At 42.9% G+C, this 22,290-nt stretch overlaps 1 protein-coding gene across 1 annotated transcript; it reads right to left on the bottom strand.

The window, feature by feature from the left end:
- Positions 1-4,073: 4,073 nt before the first annotated feature.
- LOC148015794 (protein BIIDXI-like) lies at positions 4,074-15,766 on the bottom strand. The gene is made up of 4 exons (XM_087663701.1): positions 15,574-15,766; positions 15,356-15,473; positions 14,495-15,019; positions 4,074-5,255 (listed from the first exon to the last, which is right to left on the bottom strand). Exons 2-4 carry the CDS (start codon positions 15,438-15,440, stop codon positions 4,657-4,659), a joined length of 1,209 nt encoding a protein of 402 aa, XP_087519827.1. The 5' UTR covers positions 15,441-15,473; positions 15,574-15,766; the 3' UTR covers positions 4,074-4,656.
- Between the last annotated feature and the right edge of the window lie 6,524 nt (positions 15,767-22,290).

Here is a 22,290-nt window from a genome sequence, read left to right on the forward strand (position 1 = left end):
TTACCTAAAGTGTAATTCCATACTATATATTGCCATTTTTGTAACTCAAATGATGAAATGAAATTCTTTTGAAAATGTAATTTGAATACTTTGTTGTTTATGAAATCACATTAAAAGTAGATATTTCTAACAAAATATTTTTCATAACAATGCCAAATTTGAGCAAGAATAAATTTTCAATTGTTTCTATCTTTAATTCGATATTTGCAACATTTAATTGTATACAAATTTCATAAGGTAGAGTGCAGTTAGCTCTTTTTCCAATTGTGGAAACTATTGAACTCAAACCTATATCTTTGTTTTGTTTTGTGACTTGAATATGCACAACCAAGTTTTATAAGTGTCACCACAAACTAAGTTGTACAAGTGCTATCATAAAAGCTTATTGTGAACTTGTATTGTTTTTTCAAGAACTTCAATATGTCTCTCATATTTGCTAATGTCTTGGAAAGTACCACTCAAGCTCTTCATAGATTGCTTCTTAAAACTTGTTGATAGAAAGATGTATGTAGAAAATAATCCTTTTTTTCTTACTAGCACTAATAAGACAAAAAATATGTTTATTACTTGTATCAAAGATTATTGTGATTTGTAGAAAAATACATTTAATTTGAGGTAAATATATATCCCTAGTCATGCAAACATGTTGAAGCTGAGAAGATGTTCTTAAGCTTTAAAAGTAACAATATGTCCCTTCCAATGATATTTTACACCCTCTTGTTTTTCTTTTTTCACCTTGTGGGAGCCCTTGGTAGGGTGGCACCATGGTAATTTAATAATTTACGATAAAGATTTTAGGCTTCCAAGTTTCACATGCACTTCCGTCATAGCATATGTGAGAATTCATGGAACAAGAAGAATGCCTTGTGGATGCTATGGAAAGAAAATGAAAGCATCCAAATTATGTAGAGAAAGAAACTTGAAGGGAAGGTCAAGAAGGAGAATCAAGACAGCTTAAATGAATGGGTGTTAGGAAGAAGTAATATAGTCAGATCTCTCAATTTTCAAAGTATTAAGTATTAACTTCAAGTCCCATCTTTGCCTAATATTTTGATAGCTTTTGTAGTGAATAGGATTGTTGGGACCCCTAAAACATGTCTAAAAAGAGGAGAGAACCATGAAATGGACTCTACTATCCCCAAATTGAAGGAGACAACAATACATATTCTTGTATACGTGGAAAACTCTCTTTCACTCTTTTCTCAATCCAAGGATTAACAAAAGCGCATTTTTGGACATTTTTGGATATAATGATTCTAGTGCATTTAGATTTGGAAAAGGCCTAGTTAATCTATACAATTAATACGAGTGCTACTTTTCGTGTTATGCTAAATGGTGGAGTCATTGAGCACTTATTTCTCACATACTTAGTCCAACAGGGCTACCCTCTGAGCCCACTCCTTTTTACACTTGTTACTCACCCCATTCTTTCTATGTTATCACATCTTGATTATACGAGACCACAAATTGGTTTATCTCTCCCTTCGCACCAACATTTTGTTGGCCAAGTGAGTTGATGATACATTTATGGCTTTGAAAGCAGACACTTTAACCTTTGCAAAGCTTTAAATGTTTGGGAATTTTTTGGACATGTCGGATCTCCATATTAATGTAGCAAAATCCTCCCTTGTTGCTTGCACTGGCTCATGTTTGTCAAATTTGGGGTTGCAAGGTGTGGTTCTTCAACAAGGAGACATTGTAAGACATCTCGGTTATCCCTTGGTTGTTGATGTGTAGCCAAGACTCTTCCGAAAATGGATATCACAAAAATTGAAAAGCAAGTTTATTTATTGGAAACTTCAAGCTTGGCCATTTCATGTGTACCTTAAAAAGGCCTCATGGCTATAGTGACATTTGGGGCAAGGTCTCTAAGCTTTTACAAGACTGACAATCCTTTTTTGTCTTAGATTCTAATTGTCCTTGGCAAGATTGGGACCTTGCATGGCATTTGAGTCTTGAGTCTTATTTGATTAATCAAATTCATCATCTGATATCAAAGATCACTCATGGTTAAACATCATGGTCCAATACAACTTCATATGAAGATTCTATTTCACTTTCTTAGATTCTAGGGTTGCTTGCATATTTGGGTCAATTACAATGAATTCATTTTTAAATCTCACCTCAGGCATCTGGTCGATCTTATTCAGCATGTTGATATCATGACCAAAAGATGATTTAGTATCTTGGCATCGGCGGACAACATCTTTAATGAGCTTACCCTAACTTTGTACTTCTTTCTAACTAATACACATACTCTTTACAAATATATATATATGTAAGAAAGAGAAGTTGAAAAAGAAATAAAAGGGACAAAAAATGTGAGGAAGATGACAAGATGTTGCACTGCTTTCCTCATGATGCTACTATGCAACACCTTTGTACTTGCACTACTACAAAGTGGCATGGTCTTCCTTACACTTGGAAACTAGTAGGATTTATGTACATGTTGCAATAATATTTCTCCCAAATATTGGTAATGATACAAAGTTTGGAGAATTGTATTTATTAAGAAAAGAATATCTCACCATTTTTTATATTGAGTTTATATAGATCGATATTTTTATCATTAACAAACTCCATACATCTCAATTTTCTCATCTTCTAAGTGTTTTACACATACAACTAAATATTACTTATCTTTTTTCCACAAATTTTCTAACATTAAACTACTTTATTTGTAGGAAAAATATTGAGCTTTTTTTAAAAATGTGTTGATGGTTGTTTTTTTGGATGATTGTTTTAATATTGAGATTTTATTCCAAGATTTTAATCCTAGAATGGATGGTAATGACGAGGTGATTAGGCTTCATCCCAAGGAGCTAGTGCAAGTCATAGGCATGCCCACATTCTTGAACATGTGAGCATGCTAAGACCTAATATGTTCTAAGGGGTGCAATGCCACTTAAGCTAGTACAAGGGATGGAGGGGTGGCAGGGGATGCATTGCACGGTGGTGGGCTTCAACACATTAATGTGATATATTTGCTCTTGGTTTAAGCAAGAGGTGTTGGGCAATGATGAGATGGTAAAGATCATGGTGATCCATGGCAAGCTCTTGACAAGCTTGAGCACCTTATCTCCCTTCATTGGGAAATGACATTACTTGCACAACAATTGATGTTTGAGCTATTGCTCTTGTCATGATTTTTGTAAGATAATATTAGAGTTGATCACATAAGTCATGTTGCTCAATGCCATCCTACTTTAACCACCAATGTTGTTCACAATCTTGATCTTCAAGCTAGTCATAATATTACTATTGCTAATAACCACAATGCTCCTACTCAATCTAATGGCCTTTTTTACTATGCTAATAATCATTTTGAAGCTATTATTCTTACTATATATGTTGATTAAGCTCATGTTGCTACCAACAATTCCAAACTTCACATTGCATTGTTGATCATCATAGCACAGTAGTGGATAACACTATTTATATTACTATGAAGATTTGAAATTGAAAAGAGAAAATATCTTCCTACTCCAAACAATGTCATGGATCACCTTGGCTTTAAGCATGTCCTTCTAGATAAGCAAAGGATCTTGAAGGCATGTAGCCCAAAGTCAGATGATAGCAATCAACTCATAGCACCCTATCCATACAAACTCCTTTCTTGAAATTATAAACAAGTGCAAGAATGCTCATATTGAATGTTACAAGGATTTAATGTGTATGAAAGAGATTGAGTGGTAAAAAGCCAACTAGTAATAAGGCCATACGTTAAGTTATTGTTGGCTAGCTTTCTAGTGCTTCTATCTCTTTTTAGTGCTAATCTTTGAAGATATTCCCTACAACATTGAAGTATGAGGATCCTCCCTTACACTTGTTACCATGTATATTTATTTTACCATGTAATTGTCTTATGGATACCATTGAACGTTAAACAATAGCTTGCTCTTGGACCAATCATCAAGTAATATCAAGAAGTCCATGGCATGGAACATGAAACTAATAATTATTTATACTTACAATTAATGTAGTTTGGTCATTTGGTTCCATATAATCATTAAAAGCTTTAGTATAAAAGCAAAGAAAAGTGCATTTCTTCTTAAAAGACTAAGAAACCTTCCTCTATAATTATAAAGCAACGAAGAGACTCATACCAACTCTTCGGCATGCTTGCTATATAGCAAGTTCATGTGTTTGTTCCTATTATTGCTATGGTTTTACAAAATTATAAGTTAAATCTTAAGATGAAAACGAGCTGCCTGGATATGAAATAATGTCTTTTTGTTTTATGGTAGCTAACAATACCGATCATCAAAAGAATCCTGTAATACAGCAATGCATAATCATGTAGAATGCATTTGGTCTTGGTATCGTGGCACCTTTCTTCAGTATCAGTACAAGGATTGTACTCTCCACCACCATATCTGGAGAATAACTCCATTTTTGCTGTTCTAAGATTGCTTGGATAACTCCCTTTGCATTGACAAAACTGTATGGAGCTGGGTATAGTTTAGAAATTTTTGCTTTAAGATTTTGTGCTCTACCACCTTGAATTACACGCAGCTTCAGAAGATTGGTTGGATAGCTCCCTTTTGTGAGTGACTGTATGGAGAAAAGCCAAGTTGGCACAGCAGAGTTTCAGGTGTGAAATGTACAATGCTGAGCAAGGTTGTTTCTATGGCTGCATCTCAAAAGGATTGCTTCTTACAGGGCAGCTAGTATTACTGCAAAACTGAGGAAGAGAATGAGAATGGAGGTGGAGCTTCTGCTTCCTCCAAGCGTAGACAAGCACCCAGAGGAGGACAAAGAGAGAGTAACATTGTCAATAACAGGACCACAGAAGAATGAGTTTTCATCTTCGTTACGGAGCAAGTTCACAATGGAGATGTTTGTTAACTCTGATGCTGCTTGGAATTTCATTGAATAACTATCTGAGAGTCCTTCTGCCACCGAATTGAATGTGAAATTCTGTGCGCTTTTCCCAGCTGTTACTGCAACTGTCATGTTCCCAGCACATAGATCCTTTCCATCTCCCATCCTAAAGGTCAGTATGTAATTTGCACCATTGCTCAAATTTACCAATTGTTTAAGGCTGGCACCAGGGCCTCCCACCAGCTCAATAGCTGCTCTGCCCTCAGGAATCAAGTAGTGGCCTGCATCTATATATCTTACTGTAGACCCAACTGTCCATCCAGGAAGTGGCGATGAGCTTGCATCTATAATTTCATCCAAGAGTACACCATAAGAAGAATTGGACAGCAAGTATGGGCCATCCTCAAAGTCCCCATTGACCAGCAAGTTCCCTGCCAATTTCAAAAAGAACGAGAATCACTTCTACAGAGATAGAGGCGTTAATGTGTTTTTGGCAGTACAATATCTCTCACCTCACACAAATAAGCTCATACTTAATCATGCAGTGTAAAACTTCAGCAGCTCAAACACAACATTGGTGGTGGATAAAACGTTTCCAAACATCTCCCTGTCCCATTTAGCCAGTGATTCGAAATCCTTCAGAGTCTTCAGTACTGAAACCTTTTAGAAGAACATGTCATGGGTAGCTTCAATCAGTCACTCACGTACTGAACTGGGTCAGAATTCTCACAACTAGGAACTCAATATCTTGATTGTCCACCTCTGAAGACAACAGTACACAGAAAGTAGTGACCCTAACTGCAGCATTTTCAGGCCAGAAAGACTCATAAGGGTGTAGTGCAGTAGCTCAAGTGGCCTGCCAAAGAGCACATTAACCTGTAATTGGCCATCACAGATGCTCAAACCATTCAGGATTTTACCAATCAATATGCAGATGATCAGCATTGATACCTGCCCAAAATTCAAATTCAGCAAGGTGTTCAACTGAGTGCACTGGTGGTCGCTTGTGCATGCGAAAAGTATCACATTGATTTAAGCTCTGCATACTGCTGTTGGAAAACTGAACAGCAATGGGGCAAGCAAGAACTACAGGAGATATGGAAGATGCACTAAACAACAGTGAAGTGAAAAGAATGCACAAGACAGTGAAATTGACCAAAAATTGAAAATTTCTGAAACTGAGAACATTTTCCAAAGTACCCAAACACCAGAAGTTAGGACCCAAAAAGAGGCCAGGACACTCCAATGTCTGCCGTAACTCTAGATTAGTTCACATATAGTTTCTGATGCCCCACCTCAGATCCATAATGATGAGCTTACGCCGCACAAAGAAAAGCTTGAATCCACTTTGTGTCCATTGCATTACATCTCCCCACTTGTCATGCAACTCTAACAACCAATCTAGGATCCTAGAACTTAGATCTCCCCATCCCCAACCCTACCATCATCCTCAAGATTTACTCTTCATCTAGTGCAAGGTGTCAACTGCCTGCCATCAACCATCCTCAACAGCTTGTTGAACAACCACCTCACTCGATGATGAGCTCATGGATAGAAAAGAAAAGCTCAGATCCACTCATTCTACACTCTCTGTTCCCCATTGCACATCTCCCCACTTTTCATGCGGCTCTGGCACAACCAATCTAGGATCCTAAAACCTAGACCTCCTCAGCTCCAACCCTACCAATAGCTTCAAGAATGACTCTCCTGCCAGTAAAACGTGTCAGCTCCTTGCCATCAACAATCATCCGCAGCGTGTTGAAGCAACCATCTCGCTCTTGAACTTTCAAAAAAGGGTGGTTAGTGTTGAGCTAAAATATGCATTACTTGCTGATTAGCCTCTTAAACAGCCCCAAAACACACTAAAAATGCTCTTTTAGAGTAAAACCCTAAAACGGGGAGCGGTTCGAGAGAGTTTAGTGGAAACCCTAAAACAGGGAGCGGTTCGAGAGAGTTTAGTGGAAACCCTAAAACAGGGAGCGGTTCGAGAAAGTTTAGTGGAAACCCTAATTTTTGGGGCACTCTTCCACGTCTATAAATAGACAGGCTGCCCTCATTCAGCGATTATCCTTGTTTGCAGGTTACACCAGCCCACACACCCTCTGCTACTGTTGGTGCCCAGTTTCCAGCCTGCGGCCCGCCTCCATCTGCTGTCCAGCCATCATCGACTGCAGCCACATCATCTTCAGCCTGTCCATTGCTGTAGGCGACAGCTCTCACCTACTGGCAACTACTCCAAATTGTCCCAGACTCCTGTCCAGCCTGCTGTCCATCATCTCCAGGGTCAGCCGGCCTGCATTTTCAGTATTGCAGACCCTGACACTCTCAGACACTGTTTCAGCCTGCTGTTTACAGCAGATTGTGCACAGTTTCCAGCCCCCAATTGGTGGTACACTGCTGCGTTTACCAGTTTCCAGCCTCCAGACTGCTGCGTTTTGGTGACCAACCTGCTGCCATTCACTATTCAGCACTCCTACACTCCGACTAGTGGTCACAGACTTGGGATCTGTCTTCGGTGGACATCACACTCCGACATTGCTCTGCCCTTGAGCACATTGTACACACTTATATTCATTTACAGCATTCATTCACTTCAGAGTTGTATTCTCTCTCTTCCTTCTTCTATTTGTGTTTGAGTTTTGAGTTTTGCGTTTAGGGTTTTGAGTTTTGCCCTCTGTGTCTGTGTCTGTGTCTTTGTGTTTCTGTCATGGTCGTACACTCTGTGTGTCCTCAGTGCAAACCCTAGCAATCTTCTTAACTTGGTATCAGAGCCGGTGCTCTTGTAAAGAGTATCCTGCGCATATTGTTGAGAGCTAGTCTTTGTGCAAAGCACACAATACGACTCGTAACCAAATCACAATGTCCCAGACACCTTCTTCTCCAATTCCTATGATGTCTTATCAGGCTTCTCCATCATTGGAGGCCGTGAGATGGCATTATGGACTCGATGAGGAGGACGACACTCCACCTTCACCAAATTTCACTAACATGACAGAGGAGGACTTTGAGGAGTACTATTGCAACAAGTACGGTGATGTTTATATCCCTCCTACCAGTTCTGCTACCACATTCGAACCGGTTGGTGAGGCTGGCCACCTCTCCGATCATGGAGGACATACGGCATTCGAAACGTCTGGCAATCCATCTTCATCATCTTCGCCAGGTTCAATGTCAAGTTTGTACAATTCTTTTATGTTGCATGAATCAAAACCCTCGCATGTTTCTTCTTTTGAGGTATAGGATCCGGATGGCTTTGCATATGTGAACTTCAATAGAGGGGGCTCACGAAGCAAACGAAATTCACGTACATCTACAGCTTCTGTTTCATTTGAGCATATTACACACACTTCTCACTTTCCTCCCATCCCACCCTCTTCAATATCACACCTTGATCATCTCTCATCATCTTTCCAAAATCTTGGATTATACTCCACATCTGCATCACACACCCTAGGGGTTAGATCTACCATCTCCACTCCTAGCACCTTTTCCTTCTCCACCCCATGCTCTACCTCTTTGCACCATGGTACTTCATTAGGGGGAATGCCACTCTTTAATACAGTGCCTCTCACCTTTCAGCAAATGAGCACACCCATAACTCCTGGGTCGACTGTGATGGGCATCCCCCTCACTATCCCCAGCTTCACATCTCCCATGACCACTCATACGCAGGGGTTTCCATCCTCAGCTTATGGTGCGTCTTCATACTCTCCTTGGGTTACACCTACGCAGGGATTCCCATCGTCTGCTTCCTGTGTTCCCGTCCCACCTCCTTGGGTTCCTCATGTGGCTACCATGCCCATGCCTAGTCAGCCCATCCCTACCTATGGATCCACCTTGCACACTACCCGCATGCCTGGTGGGCACTCTGGGGCCCATTCCCAAGTGTACTCTACTCCCCCATCCTACCCCCACTACATTTTTTCACACTATCCATCTCCGAGCACTACCACTCCTGTTGCAATAGCAAAGAATGCCTTCACGGATAAGACACGTTTTAACGGGTCAAATTTCACTACTTGGTCGAATTTCATGCAACAAGTACTTGAGTCTCAAGGTCTTTGGGACCTTATCATTAGTCTAGAGCCTATGCTGGACCCTCGACTAGCTCACCCTGACTACATCCGTCAATGAAGAGTCCGCAATGCTACAGCCAATGTTGAGCTAATGCAGGGATTGCTTTCTGAGTTTCACTCAGTTGCAGCACTTCCCGCTCGCGTCAGAGCGTTGAAGTCACCTTCTCGACTGCTATGCGGCTCATGATCGTACTCGGCGCATCAATCTCGACTTTGAGCTTCAAGAGTTCTCTCTTAAGGAAGGGGATGATCTGAAAGTCAAGCTGGTTGACTATAGGCGGTTACTTGCCAAGTTCGCTACTATTGGCTCTCCAAAGTCAGATGATGATCAAGTTACATTCTTCTAAAATAAGTTGCCCGCAAAATACTTCGATTTCATTCAACACATCATGTCCCAACCTCGATTACCAACCTTATACGAGTTTGAGTGCCAGTTATTGCGTTACGCAAGGCTGCATGATCAAGTCCACAAGAAATCCTCATCACAGCCTTATTCAGAGCAGAGGGGGTTGGTTGCTTCTTCTTCGGGAGGGAAAACCACCAGTGGCAAGAACTCGCTAGATGCTAAGGCAAGCCAATCAAAGGGTGATTTCTCTTTCTCCGATAGAACCAAAGAATCAAGACCTATTTGGCAGCAACTCCCTAAGAAAAACCGGTTTTGCACACACTACCAGACAGCAGCCCATGTGGATGAGAAGTGTCGCTCCAAGGCCCAAGGTCTTCCACCTAAAAAGCCTCAGCAGACCGCTACGACTTCACAATCCAGTGGGGCTACGCCTTCTGCTGCTGCCCCATCTACTCCTCCAGCCCCCACAACGACTGCTGGACATGTGGCACCCGGAAAGCCTCAGCGCATCCTTCACTACTCCTAAAGGATTGGTTGATTGGTCTGCAGGTTCCGATCCCGTTGCACTTCATGCATCTATCTCACCTTCCTTCCCACCTCGTCAGGCATTCCCTTGGCAGAGCCCTACTACTGGACGTACGTGATGGTGGCCACCTTCTTAGAGTAGCATGTCTCTAGGTCCTGTTGGATACCCTAGGTTAATCTAGCATTCATTTTTCGCACTCTTAGAGTCGAGCCCATAGGATTTTTGTCTCTACATTTTAAGTCTTCCGTTGCATTTACTCACACACACATACCCATTTGCATCTTTACACTTGTTCCTTCAGTTAGCTTTTCATTTTAGTTTAGTTTTGTTTTTGGAGCATCTCACTACTGACCTCTGTGATTACAGACTTTGATCTCCTTTGCAGGTTTTGTTTTCAGTGTAGGGCTAACATACAGGTTAGCCCAATCCTGCCTGGGCTGGAGACTTGGGATGCGCGCCGTTCCTTCATGGTTTTATCATCCTTGGAGTTTTGCTCTTCTACCAACATGGAGGCTTCCCCTCCCGAGGCGGTGCAGCATCTCTCTTGATGCTATCATAGTGGTGACTTCTACCTAGCTCTTCTAGCTGGGATGCTTCCTCCTCCTCTTCATTCCTTATGGTTCTCGGCACCACACGAGGACCGACATCAGGCTCCTCTTCCTTCTTCGGCATCTACATCGAGATTGAGAGGGGGTTCCTACCCTTCTTGGTATTCTACAGGCTTCAGCACTTTGTCTTCGACATCGGCTTCTCCCCCCTGTTGTACCTTACCCTTTGCATTGCATGATTTCATCATCTTTGTACTGGGGCGCTTAGACAAGTGAACAATTTCTCCATGCGGGACACTCTCCAAGTGACACCTGCTGCATGAGCATTCTTCAACATGTAGCATACTTTGCATCTCATTGTGCAGAGCACCACTTAAGCGGATCCTAAGCTGTTTCCACCGGCGGCTGTTGTTACCACACCACCATCCTTCTTCATCACATGGATACCTCATCACCTACTTTTCCTCGTCATCGACACCCTAAGTGGATAGGTTAGCTTGTACTATTTTGTCATGTGTTGGGTGTATCCTCCCTACTCTCGTCTTCTGGGTCACTATTCCTCAATCGGCAGTATCCCATAAAATTTACCACACTTATTCAAAAAAAAAAACCACAAAGTTCAATGTGGTTCCATCCGCCTTTGTAGGACTTGGTAGGCTACTGGTGGGCAGCCGATGTGCACCCTTTGTCCGATGCCCTATCCTCTCTGGGGTGACTACTTGGATTCCCTTGGTAAGATAACCATTGTCTCTGTAGTCTTGGTAGGCCACTGGGCAGCCGACGTGCACCCTTTGTCCGATTCCTTGGCTGCTTTGGGGTGGGACGCCTTGGGGTACATAAACATCACCATGGCTGGCCTAACCTTTCGGCTCAATTTTGGGCCTGAGAGGGGGTGTTGAGCTAAAATATGCATTACTTGTTGATTAGCCTCTTAGACAGCCCCAAAACACACTAAAAATGCTCTTTTAGAGTAAAACCCTAAAACGGGGAGCGATTCGAGAGAGTTCAATGGAAACCCTAAAATGGGGAGCAGTTCAAGAAAGTTTAGTGGAAACCCTAATTTTTGGGGTGCCCTTCTATGTCTATAAATAGACAAGCTATCCCCATTCAGCAATTATTCTTGTTTGCAAGTTACACCAGTCCACACACCCTCTGCTGCTATTGGCGCCCAGTTTCCAGCCTGCAACCCGCCTCCATCTGCTGTCCAGCCATCATCAACTGCAACCGCATCATCTTTAGCCTGTCCATTGCTGTAGGCGACAACTCTCAGCTGCTGGCAACTGCTCTAAACTGTCCCAGACTGCTGTTCAGCCTACTATCCATCATCTCCAGAGTCAACCAGCCTGCGTTTTCAGCATTGCAAGCCCTGACACTCTCAAACACTGTTTCAGCCTGCTGTTTACAACAGACTGTGCACAGTTTCCAGCCCCCGATCAGTGATACACTGTTGCATTTACCAGTTTCCAGCCTCCAGACTGCTGCGTTTTGGTGACCAGCCTACTGCCATTCACTATTCAGCACTCCTACACTCCTACTAGTGGTCACAGGATTGGGATCCATCTTCGGTGGACGTCACACTCCAACATTGCTCTGCCCTTGAGCACACTGTACACTCTTACATTCATTTACAGCATTCATTCACTTCAGAGTTGTGTTCTCTCTCTCCCTTCTTCTATTTTTGTTTGAGTTTTGAGTTTTGAGTTTTGCGTTTAGGGTTTGAGTTTTGTCCTCTGTGTCCGTGTCTGTGTCTTTGTGTTTCTGTCGTGGTCGTACACTCTGTGTGTCCTCAGAGCAAACCCTAGCACTCTTCTTAATAGTTAGGTCCACTAAGCTTGCCTTGCTCAGAAAATTGATGGAACCACCAAGAGGTCATGACCTTGAAGCAACGCAAACTTACTATACAAACTACCAAATTATTGAAGTGGAAATAAAGTAATAGCTAATAGCTAGCAGCCCAGCACCAGTGTACTAAAATGAGAGTGAAGCCACACACTAACTCCGTAGCACCTCCTCTAGAAAAACACCAAACGACTATGAACTATCTCGACAGCAGCAAGGACTCATTGGATGATGAAAAACCAGCCTACGAGCACCATAGACGATGGCAGAATGCATCCAAGGGGAAAATGCACAAGCACCTACACTTGGAAAAAGCATAGAGGCTTTATGTTGGAGCTAAGAAATAACCTTGCAAGGGACTAATAGTGGCAATGAACAGTTCTATGCCAATCAGTTAGCCATATCAGTGGACATGAAAACTCCAGAGGCGAAATGCTATCTCTGGATCCACCAAATGACAACAGGGCAGCCACCAAAACCGAAAAGGTTGCTTCCTGCTCACTATTACTGATGAAACCAGCAGCCTCCAAATACATAGCAGACTCAGCTTGGCACTGGCAGCCAAAGGTTAGGCAAACAGTAGGGGATTTGAGCAGATTTTCTCAATTGCTGCCCATCCTCCCGCAGAAAGAGTTTTGCCAAAGCTCTACCTCCTTCCTTTGTAGCACACTACAGGACAGTGGCATCAAAAGCTGGTTGAGTATGAGCATCTACATGAAGTATGGAGGTGTTCCAACATCCTGTAGAGTTGAGCAGTGGAGCTGCAAGTGTTCCAGCCTCTGAGCCATTGTTAGAAATGTTAGCCTGCTCTTTTATCATTCTCAGTCTGTCATCTCCTGGTTGTGAGCTCCTGTCAGAGTCTGACAGGAGACAGAGGAGCTCTGTCAGCTTAGTAGTTGCTGTTCTTGTCTGTATTCAGGCTTCGGGAGTCACACAGCCCACACTGGGCTTTTTCATGTGCAGTCGGCCCAGATTTCTGGGCAGGTCGGCCAGATCTGGCCAAGTCGGCCAGATTTGGCAGGTTGGCCAGTTTTCTGGCCTGGGGCTATATATAGCAGCCCCCCAGTCATTCCGAGCATTGTCTTCTGCAGGTTCAGCACTCTCTCCATCCTCTCCCGCTCCGGCATTGGTGCTGCCATTGCTTTCAGTCTGGTCTAGTGCCCTCACTGACACTCCGGGCTGCGTGCAGGGACTGCTTTGTCCATTTCAGTGTATTCAGCATTCATCTCAGTCAGTGCAGACTTTCTTCCTTCATTCCCTGCTTTCTCTCTCCCCTCCTCTGTGTTCGTGTTCTTCTTCCGTTGCGCACTCTCACAAGAAATCCCTTTCATCCTTTTACTGCTCTAAAACAGAGTTGGAGGGTTATCTTTGTTCCTTGTTATTCTCACACTCTCAGTTGTGAATATAGGTGTTAGGTTCATTACAACTGGTATCAAAAGCCAGCTTGTGAATAATCTATCGAAGACATAGAGACCTAATGTCAAACTTTTGATTCTTCTTTCATATAGCAGTTACAAGGTCAGCATGATGTTCTCCTTTGATGATGGGATGCATATCAAGACAACTTGCATGGATGTGGCAGTTCCCCACAAAGAGATGGATGTGTGATCTCAGATAGCTTGGCATGGTTGATCGTCTTCCAGCTTTGGTCTACTAATAAGCCTGCAGTGCCAGGCATGGCTGGACAATCTATTGGTGTACTAGCAAGTCACGGAGCACAGATGATGGAACTTAACATCACCTAGATGGAGAAATAGCAACCAGCAATGGTGCAAGAACCATGCCAACTTTCATGGCAAGTGTGACAGGGAGATTCCCTATACTTGGGTGAACAGTGTGCTCTTTTCAGTTTGGGAGGCTGAAGGCTCCAAGATACATTATAAGCAGAAGAGCCTTGGGGCAGATCTCTGGCACCAGTCCTACATCAAAATAAAAAGTGTGAGCACTTGGGCTGTAATGCATTCAACTATCCTCCAACATTTCAAGCTGACTGACTGCATCAAGGGCCAGTATGGGAAAGAGTAGACATGCTTCCAACAGCAATAACATGAACATGCGGACAATTTCGTTTATAGACATTCCCAGATTCCTAATCATGTAATCTTTTCTCTCCCCCATATTCCTAATCACAGAATCTTTCTCCCTTTCTTTGCACAATGTCAGAGGGTTGATATTATGTGAGATGGCTTGCAAGAGATGACACACTCCAGGCAAAACATTCACCTGAAAAGCATGCACATTGCTGGTCCAAAAAATCTGATAAACTTAATGTAGATAGGGACCCAGCGTCCAAAGCAATTCAACATGTATGGATGTAGCAATTACGAGAGCATACCAGCATCAGTCTGATTGATTGTGATCATCTTCTTCAGATATACTGTATCCAGCACTGGGCCACAGGTGACGTTGGGGTCTTGCTGGATAGCCTCTTTGCTGAGCAAATTAGCAAAGGTGAGATTTTCATGGCTAGATATGGCAGTAAAGCCCCAGGCACGGGTCTCCCAAGTCTTGTCGCTGTACGACTCCCCCAGTATGAAGGAAGCGGAAGCCTGGGAGGAGGGCACAGAGACGCTCAAGAGGTCAGCGGTGGAGCAATTTTCGCCTGCAGAGGCGAGGGTGAAGGTGAGGGCATACACAGAACCCGGGGCTGCAGAAAAGGCCTGGCTGATCTGGCCATCCCTGCCCAGCTGGACGGCGCTGCCTTGGCCTGGGAGTGTGATGTTGCCGCCAGCATGGATGTATTGAACAATGCCACTGATATTCCATCCTGGAAGAGAGGAGAGCTCCACCTCCTGCAAAGTGCTGTTGAGGGCCGGGCCTAGGTCGAATTCCCCATTGGAGAGAGACACCATGGAATCATCTGCATTGCAGAAGGTCATTTGGTCAACATGTAGATGCTTGAATGGGGTGAGCTACCGTAAGATCATTTGATCACCATGGATGCAAGCTGAATGGAGTGAGCTATCGTTAACCTGGATGCTTGAATTGTGTGCATGGTGCAAAATGTCACTAACATGGAGGCCGGAATGGAGTGAGCTATTGTAAAATCATTTGATCAACATGGATGCATGAATGGAGTGAGCTATCATTACCCTGGATGCTTGAATTATGTGAGCTGTGCAAAATGTCAGTACTAGGAGAACTTGAGATCAGATGCCTTTCTTATATAGCAAGAGCATCGAACAAACACTTTTACCTGAGAGGATTGAATGCAGATTGCCCAAGGCCAGCATTGCAATGCAGAAGAGGTCGCAGGAGAGGCGCAATCGCAAGGAAAGCATAGCTGAATCTCGAGGGAGAAACAGACCCTTCTTCTGTAAATGCAATACGTTTTCAAGCACAAGAAACATTAAAAAGACAGAAATGCATTTTTTAAATCTCAAAAGTCAGCACCTAGAGTGGAAAGTGTAGTACCTTGACCAGGGTCAGGGATCTGCTTGGGAGTCGGGACAGCAAAATCCACTATCCGGCCCAGTGGGCCATACCAGATACCATTGCCCAATATACTTTAGTCTTATGGGCCTCCTGGAGTTCTGCATTTTAATGAGCTTTTTGGCACATGAGATACCTCCAGCTGGGCTTGTGTGGTGATTGTTCAGCCTCTAGGCCAGACTCTCTGGAGGGCGTTTTCCTACTGACCTAGATAGATGGAGGTGGTTGAGCTTAACGGCAGCATTGTAAAAAAACCGGCGTTTAGTTTAATCAAAATATTTATTTTAGCTATAATATGATTGAAATACCAATAAAGTGGAAGAAAAACCTGCACATTCTCAAGCAAAGATTTTTATCTCAACTCAAAGATTTGTTTGTTCGAAGCAACAAGTGAAGCTCGACAATCCATTTCTCTTCTTTCTCTCTCCTCTTTTCCCTCTCTATTTCTAATTTGTTTATTTTCTCTCTCTATTTTATTTCTTCTCTCTCTCTCTCTCTCTCTTTTATTTCTTCGCTTTCCTCTTCCCCCCCTCTTTCTTTTCCTCTTGCTCTCTCTCTCTCCCCCCTCTTTCTCTTTCTCTCTCCTCATTTTTCTTTTCCTCTCTCTCTCTCCCCATCCTCTTTTTCTTTTTCTTCTCTCTCTTATCTTTCTCTCAAATTTTTATTCTCTCTCTCCTCGTTTTTCTCTTCCTCTCTCTCAAGTTTTTTTCTCTCGCTCTCTCTTCTCTCTCTATTTTTCACTTTCCTCTCTTCCTCCCTCTCCCCCTATTTCCTCTCTCCAACTCTCTCTCTCTCTCTCGCTCTCCCCCTCCTTTTTTTCATTTTTCTTCTTATTCTCTCTCTCTCTCTCTTTCTCTTTATTCTCTCTTTAATTTTTTTTCTTTTCACTCTCTTTTTAATTTTATATTTCCTCTCTTTATGTTCATATTCTCTCTCTTCTTTTTCTTCCTCTCTCTCTCCTCTTCTTCCCCACTTTTCTTCTCTCTCTCACCTCTTTTTTCTTTTTTGCTTTTCTCTCTCTTTTAAATTTTATATTTCCTCTCTCTACAATACTCTATTCATATTCTCTCTTCTTCTTCTTCTTCTTCTTCTCTCTCTCTCTCTCTCAAAGTATGTAAAAAACTATGTCAAAATTTTAAATTAAAAATGCTTTTAAAAATATTTAAGTTAAAATGCAATGAATTTTTTTAAAAGTTTTTAAAAATATGTAATTAAAGGAGGAAAAAAAAGAAAAAAATGAGAAAAATTAAAAAGTTTTTATTCCTCTTTTTCTCCCCCCTCTCTCTCTCTTCTCTTCCTCTTTCTCACTCTCTTTCTCTCCCCCTCTTCTTTTTTCTTTTCTTTTTGCTTAATATCTCTCTTAGTTTTTTGTTCTCTTTCCCTTCCTTCTTTCTCTCTCCCTCTCTCCTTTTTTCTTTCCTTCTCTCTTTGTCTCTTTCTCTTGGTTTTTTGCTCGCTCTCTCTCTCTCTCATTTTTCTTTTTCTCTCTTAAGTTTTTTCTCTCGCTCTCTTTTCTCTTTGTACATTTGTTTTCTCTCTCTATTTTTCTCTTTCCCTATTTTCTCTCTCTATCTCTCTCTTTCTCTCTCTCTCTCTCTCTCTCTCATTTTTCTTTTTCTCTCTTAAGTTTTTTCTCTCGCTCTCTTTTCTCTTTGTACATTTGTTTTGTCTCTCTATTTTTCTCTTTCCCTATTCTCTCTTTCTCTCTCTCAAATTATATATATATATATATATATATATATATATATATAAAGTTAAAAACTGTCAAAAAGGTTTAATTTAAAAAAAGACTTTTCTCTTTCTGCTTTTCCCCCTTCTCTCTCCCTCTTCTCTTCTTCTTTTTCTCCCCCTCTCTCTCTCTCTCTCTCTCAAATTTTATCTTTCCTCTCTCTATAATTCTCTCTCTATGTGTTCATATTCTCTTATTATTACTATTGTTGTTGTTGTTCTTCTTCTTCTCTCTCTCTCTCTCTCTCTCCCTTCTCCCCCCTCTCTCTCTCAATGTCAAAAACTATCCAAACAAATAAATTATAAAAAATTAAATTAGTAATTAAAAGAGAGTAAATTTTAAAAAGATTTTTAAAAATATTTAATTAAAGAGGAGAAAAAATAGAAAAAAGGGAGTGAAGTTTAAATTAAAAATTTTAATTTCTCTCTCTCTCTCTTCATTTTGTCTTTAAATTTTTTGCTTCTCTCTCTCTCTTTTAAATTTTATATTTTTCTCTATAATTCTCTCTCTATGTGTTCATATTCTCTCTCTTCTTCTTTGTCCTCTCTCTCTCTCTCTCATTTTCTTCTCTCCCCACTTCTCTCCCTCTCTCCTCTTTTTTTCCTCTCTCTCTTTTAAATTTTATATTTTCTCTCTCTTCCCCCTCTTTCTCTTCTTCTTCTTCTTCTTCTTCTTCTTCTTCTTCTCTCTCTCCCTTCCCCCTTCTCTCTCTCTCAAAGTATGTGAAAAAATATGTTTAAAAAACTTTACTTTAAAAAATATTTAAAATATATTAATTAATAGAAAAAAGAAAAATTACAATTTTATCTAAAAATATTTAATTAAAAGAGAAAGAAAAAGAAAAAAAAAGGAAGGAAAGTTTATTCTAACAGAGAAAGAGAGAGAGAGAGAGAGAGAGAGAGAGAGAGAAAGAAAGAAAGAAAGAAAGTTATATTAACGTCTTCTAAAGACCAAAACTGGCCTATGAGACAAACTGTGATACAACTGATGAGGTCCAGCTATCCGAAATAAAAGTGCTGAATGAAAAGCTAAAAACTGGAAACTGAAAATACGGTGCTATGAGTGTGATAAGTGTCGTGTATGTGTATGTGCGTATGTAGCTCTGGTACTCCAGATAATGGCTACAAAAGGGGAACAAATGTCGGCTGTGATAGGGGAACAATTGTCGGCTGTGATAAAGTGGTGCGATGTGTATATGTAACAGATGCAGGGAGATATACTATCCTGGGATGTAGTAGCAGTCGTCGAAGTCGCTAATAGCAGGTGATCCCTCCTGGATGCAGGATGTGGTACATCGGCGGTGGAGAAAGAGCAAACTGGAGATCTGAGATCCAATGTGTCGAGTGTCGTCGGATCTCAGTCTGCTGTCGATGTAGATCAAGAATCCTCCGGATCTCCTGTCGGTGTGGCTGTGGGGTCCGAAACCCACGGATCCTCGTGCGGCGTTGGGTACGCTGGTCCTCAGCCTGCTGTAGTGTGAGCCCAGAGGTCTGGCTGGAGGCTGGTACAGTAGCTCTCACTCTGTCTGTCTGAAAGAATTGTGTAATAGTCGTCTGGGTGGGCCCCTCTCTGACTGGGACCCGCTGTGTGCTCTGCTCTCTCTGATGTGCCATGCCTCTCCCAGAAAACGGCCAAATGATCTCTGATCCATATCAATCATACATCCCTGAAGTGAGCTGCTCAATGTGTATCTAGATCTCAACTCTGAGTATGCCGGGCATCTGAGAACAAAATGCTCCTCACTCTCCACCTCTGATCTGCAAAGGGGGCATATCCTCTCCTCCCGTGGGATGCCACTGGCTCTGCCACTCTCAATCATAAGCTGATGTGATGATACCCTGAGCTGTCCAATAAGAACTCTCAATCGATGTGGCATATAGATCTGCATATATCTCGGAATCTCTATGAATCCCTGCTCTGATATGCTCAAGAACTGTGTATAATAATGTGCCATCTTCAATGGCAGTGGCTGTGCAGGGCTGACCCATGTCCTCTGTATATAAATATGCCATATCTCCTGTCTGATGACTCTGTTCCTCTCAGAGAGAGAGAGGGTGTAAGTGGGAGCCTGAGTATCATATAGAAGAGGTGGGAGTCTATCAATGTCCAGCCCATGTCTGTCAAACCAAGCTCTAGTCTGTGCATACCATGATGTGGTATCCCCCGCTCGAGCCATCTCCTGAGATGCCATATATGCTCTGTATGCAATGCGATCTCTGTCCATATCTTGAAATCTGTGTAGGAAGCAGACTGTCTGAAATAATGCCTCGACTAGCATGGGCGGTGTGGCAAGCTCTGCTCGCACAATGTCATGTGGGACTGAGGCCTTGCTGCGAATCAATCTAGATATCATGATCACCTGAGGTCTCTCCATCAATGTCCATCCATAATCGGCAAGGCCTGGCCCCCATATAGCTGCTCCATACATCAGTGCTGGAGTGACTAGAGTATCAAAGAGCCACCCTTGGAAATGTGCCTGATGACACTGTCGCTCCATAAGAGCCAATGCTGAGTATCCTCTAGTGAGGCGGTCACGAGCTGGCTGTGTCATCAAGAAAGTCCCTGAAGCTGCTGTAAAGGTGACTCCCAAATATACATATGATCCAATGACCTCAATACTCCCTCCTGCTGCCATGAAAATACTCTGTCTGCGTATCTGAGCTGAGGTATGGAATATAAGAACCTTGGTTTTACCAAGGTTCACTGTCATGCCTCTCTGTATGCAAAAATCATCCAATGCTAATAAATGTTGCTGTAATCCCTGAGCTGAATCTGAGACCAACACAATGTCATCTGCATATAGTAAGATATGAATTGTGGTTCCACTGAGATCTATACCCCCACCGGCTCGCTGTTGAATAAACTCTGATATCTCATCAATGTATAGCCCAAATAGAGTCGGTGAGAGTGGGCATCCTTGTTTCACACCAATGGTGCTCACAAGGGGATTTAATATACCTCCCGGACATCTGACTCTGCCACCAGTAACCCGCTCATATAGTGCATAAATACCCCACATCATGTCATCATCCACCCCCAGATCAAGTAGGCATCTGAAAAGCCTCTCTCTCGGAACCATGTCAAAGGCTTTGCGGAAATCCACAAAGCAACAATACAATCTCTGTTTCTTCACTCGTGTCTGGTCGATCAGACAACGGAGAGTGAAGATGTGGTCTATGGTAGAAAATGCCCGTCTGAACCCTGCCTGTCCGGGTGTGTGCATGCACTCTCTCTCTGCCAGCGTACTGAGCTCCTCCTCCATCACCGTGCCATAAAGTTTGGCCAAAACTGGCCCAATCATGATGGTCCTATATGTGTTAGGATCCATAAGATCCCCTAACTTGTGGATAGGTACAATGGTGTGCTCTGTCCACGAGTCAGGGAACCCCTCAGACAATGCATGGTTAAAGAGGTGAGCAATGAGCGGAGCCAATGTATCTGTGCCATATATAATATGCTCTGCCTGAAGATCAAACTGGTCTCGAGCGCGGCCATGCTGTAACCGTGAGATAGCATGTTTCACCATACTAGTGGTGAAAAAGGATGAAATACCCGGTCTCGGTGTACATGGTGTGGGTATTAGCGGCTGTGCGGGTACATGAATGAAACTCTGTGCATATCCATGCCATATTGCAGGGTCATGTATCGGTGTGGGTGAGCGTGGTTCTCTGATCTGCCTCCATGCCTCTCCACAATCTCTGCTCATAAGAAGGTGGTATATATCCCAATATCTCTCCTCCTCCCATTCCCGCTTTTTACGGCGGGTCAAGCGATGCATGCGTCTTTGTGCCTGTCTGTGTGTGATCTCTCCTCTGGCCTCCAAATCGCATAGCTATTGACGTAGATATCTGCACTCATCATCATACCACCTGCTCTGTGGCATGGTACCAGTCCGAGGGGGGTGCGTGTATGTGTGATGTGGAAAACTGAGTGTAGCAGAATCATGCAGAATACGTGTGATATCAGTGGTTAGTGTATCAAGGGGTGCGTATGGATCAAGTGACGTGATGTGCTCCTCCAGATGCTGTGAGTAAACATGTGAGAGCTCATGAGTGAAGTGTATGGTAGTATGCATGTGGGGTATGATATCTGCAGGTGGTGATGGTAATGAGGTGAGGAGTGAGAAACTGAGAAAGGTGTGATCGGCACCGAGTGGAAGTCTCCCAAGGCCGAAGGACTCGATAGTATGCATCCCATCGATCGGTCCGAGAAGATAATCTACAGTACTCTTGCCCCCCCCCCCCCCCCCCCCCCCCCGTGTGGGAAGCATGTAAGACCTCCTGAATATGGTCATCCTGCCATCCCATTATAAATAACGAGATGATGTCTACTACCAAGCTCAAGTAAATGCCCTCCATACCCTGTGGCGTCTGGCCCAGTAGACTCCCGACTGATCCCCAACTCCTCAGGGTCTAATGCTCTCATGATCTTTGGCTGCTCCATATCAAAACTCTCACACTGTCGGCTCTGTGTGCGCCCGTTGAAGTCCCCCATAAGGAAGACCTCACCCAAACTAGAATACAGAATAATGTCCTCTGAGAGCTGTGAATAAGGGGAGGGGGAATCTCTGGCCTGAATATCACCCTGCGTAGTAGCATATCTGGACCCTCGTGGTGAAAAGTAGCATACTGCCATATAGATCCATCTCTCATCTGATATCTACACTCTGATCCATATGTAACTGGCCTCCTCATCTCGTCTCACTAACTGGATATGTCTCTGTATCCCTTGATGGAATAGAACTGCCACCCCTCTGAGCCCCTAGATGTACTCTGCTTAGTAGTAGCCCGGTATGCAGATACCCACTCAAATCCTGTAATGCGTGGAAGCCCTCTCTTTGGGCTCTCATGTGTCTCTGTGAGGCATATAACATCATGGTCGGGTAAAATCTCCTCAAGTCTGTCCGGTCGTGACCATAGGGAGCCGTTGCAATTCCAAACTACCACACGTATCGGGGTCTCATGTACAGT

This window comes from Lygodium microphyllum, chromosome 23 (assembly GCF_053477565.2).
Source record: "Lygodium microphyllum isolate KBCC chromosome 23, Lygodium_microphyllum_v1.1.10, whole genome shotgun sequence".
Classification (NCBI taxonomy): Eukaryota; Viridiplantae; Streptophyta; class Polypodiopsida; order Schizaeales; family Lygodiaceae; genus Lygodium; species Lygodium microphyllum.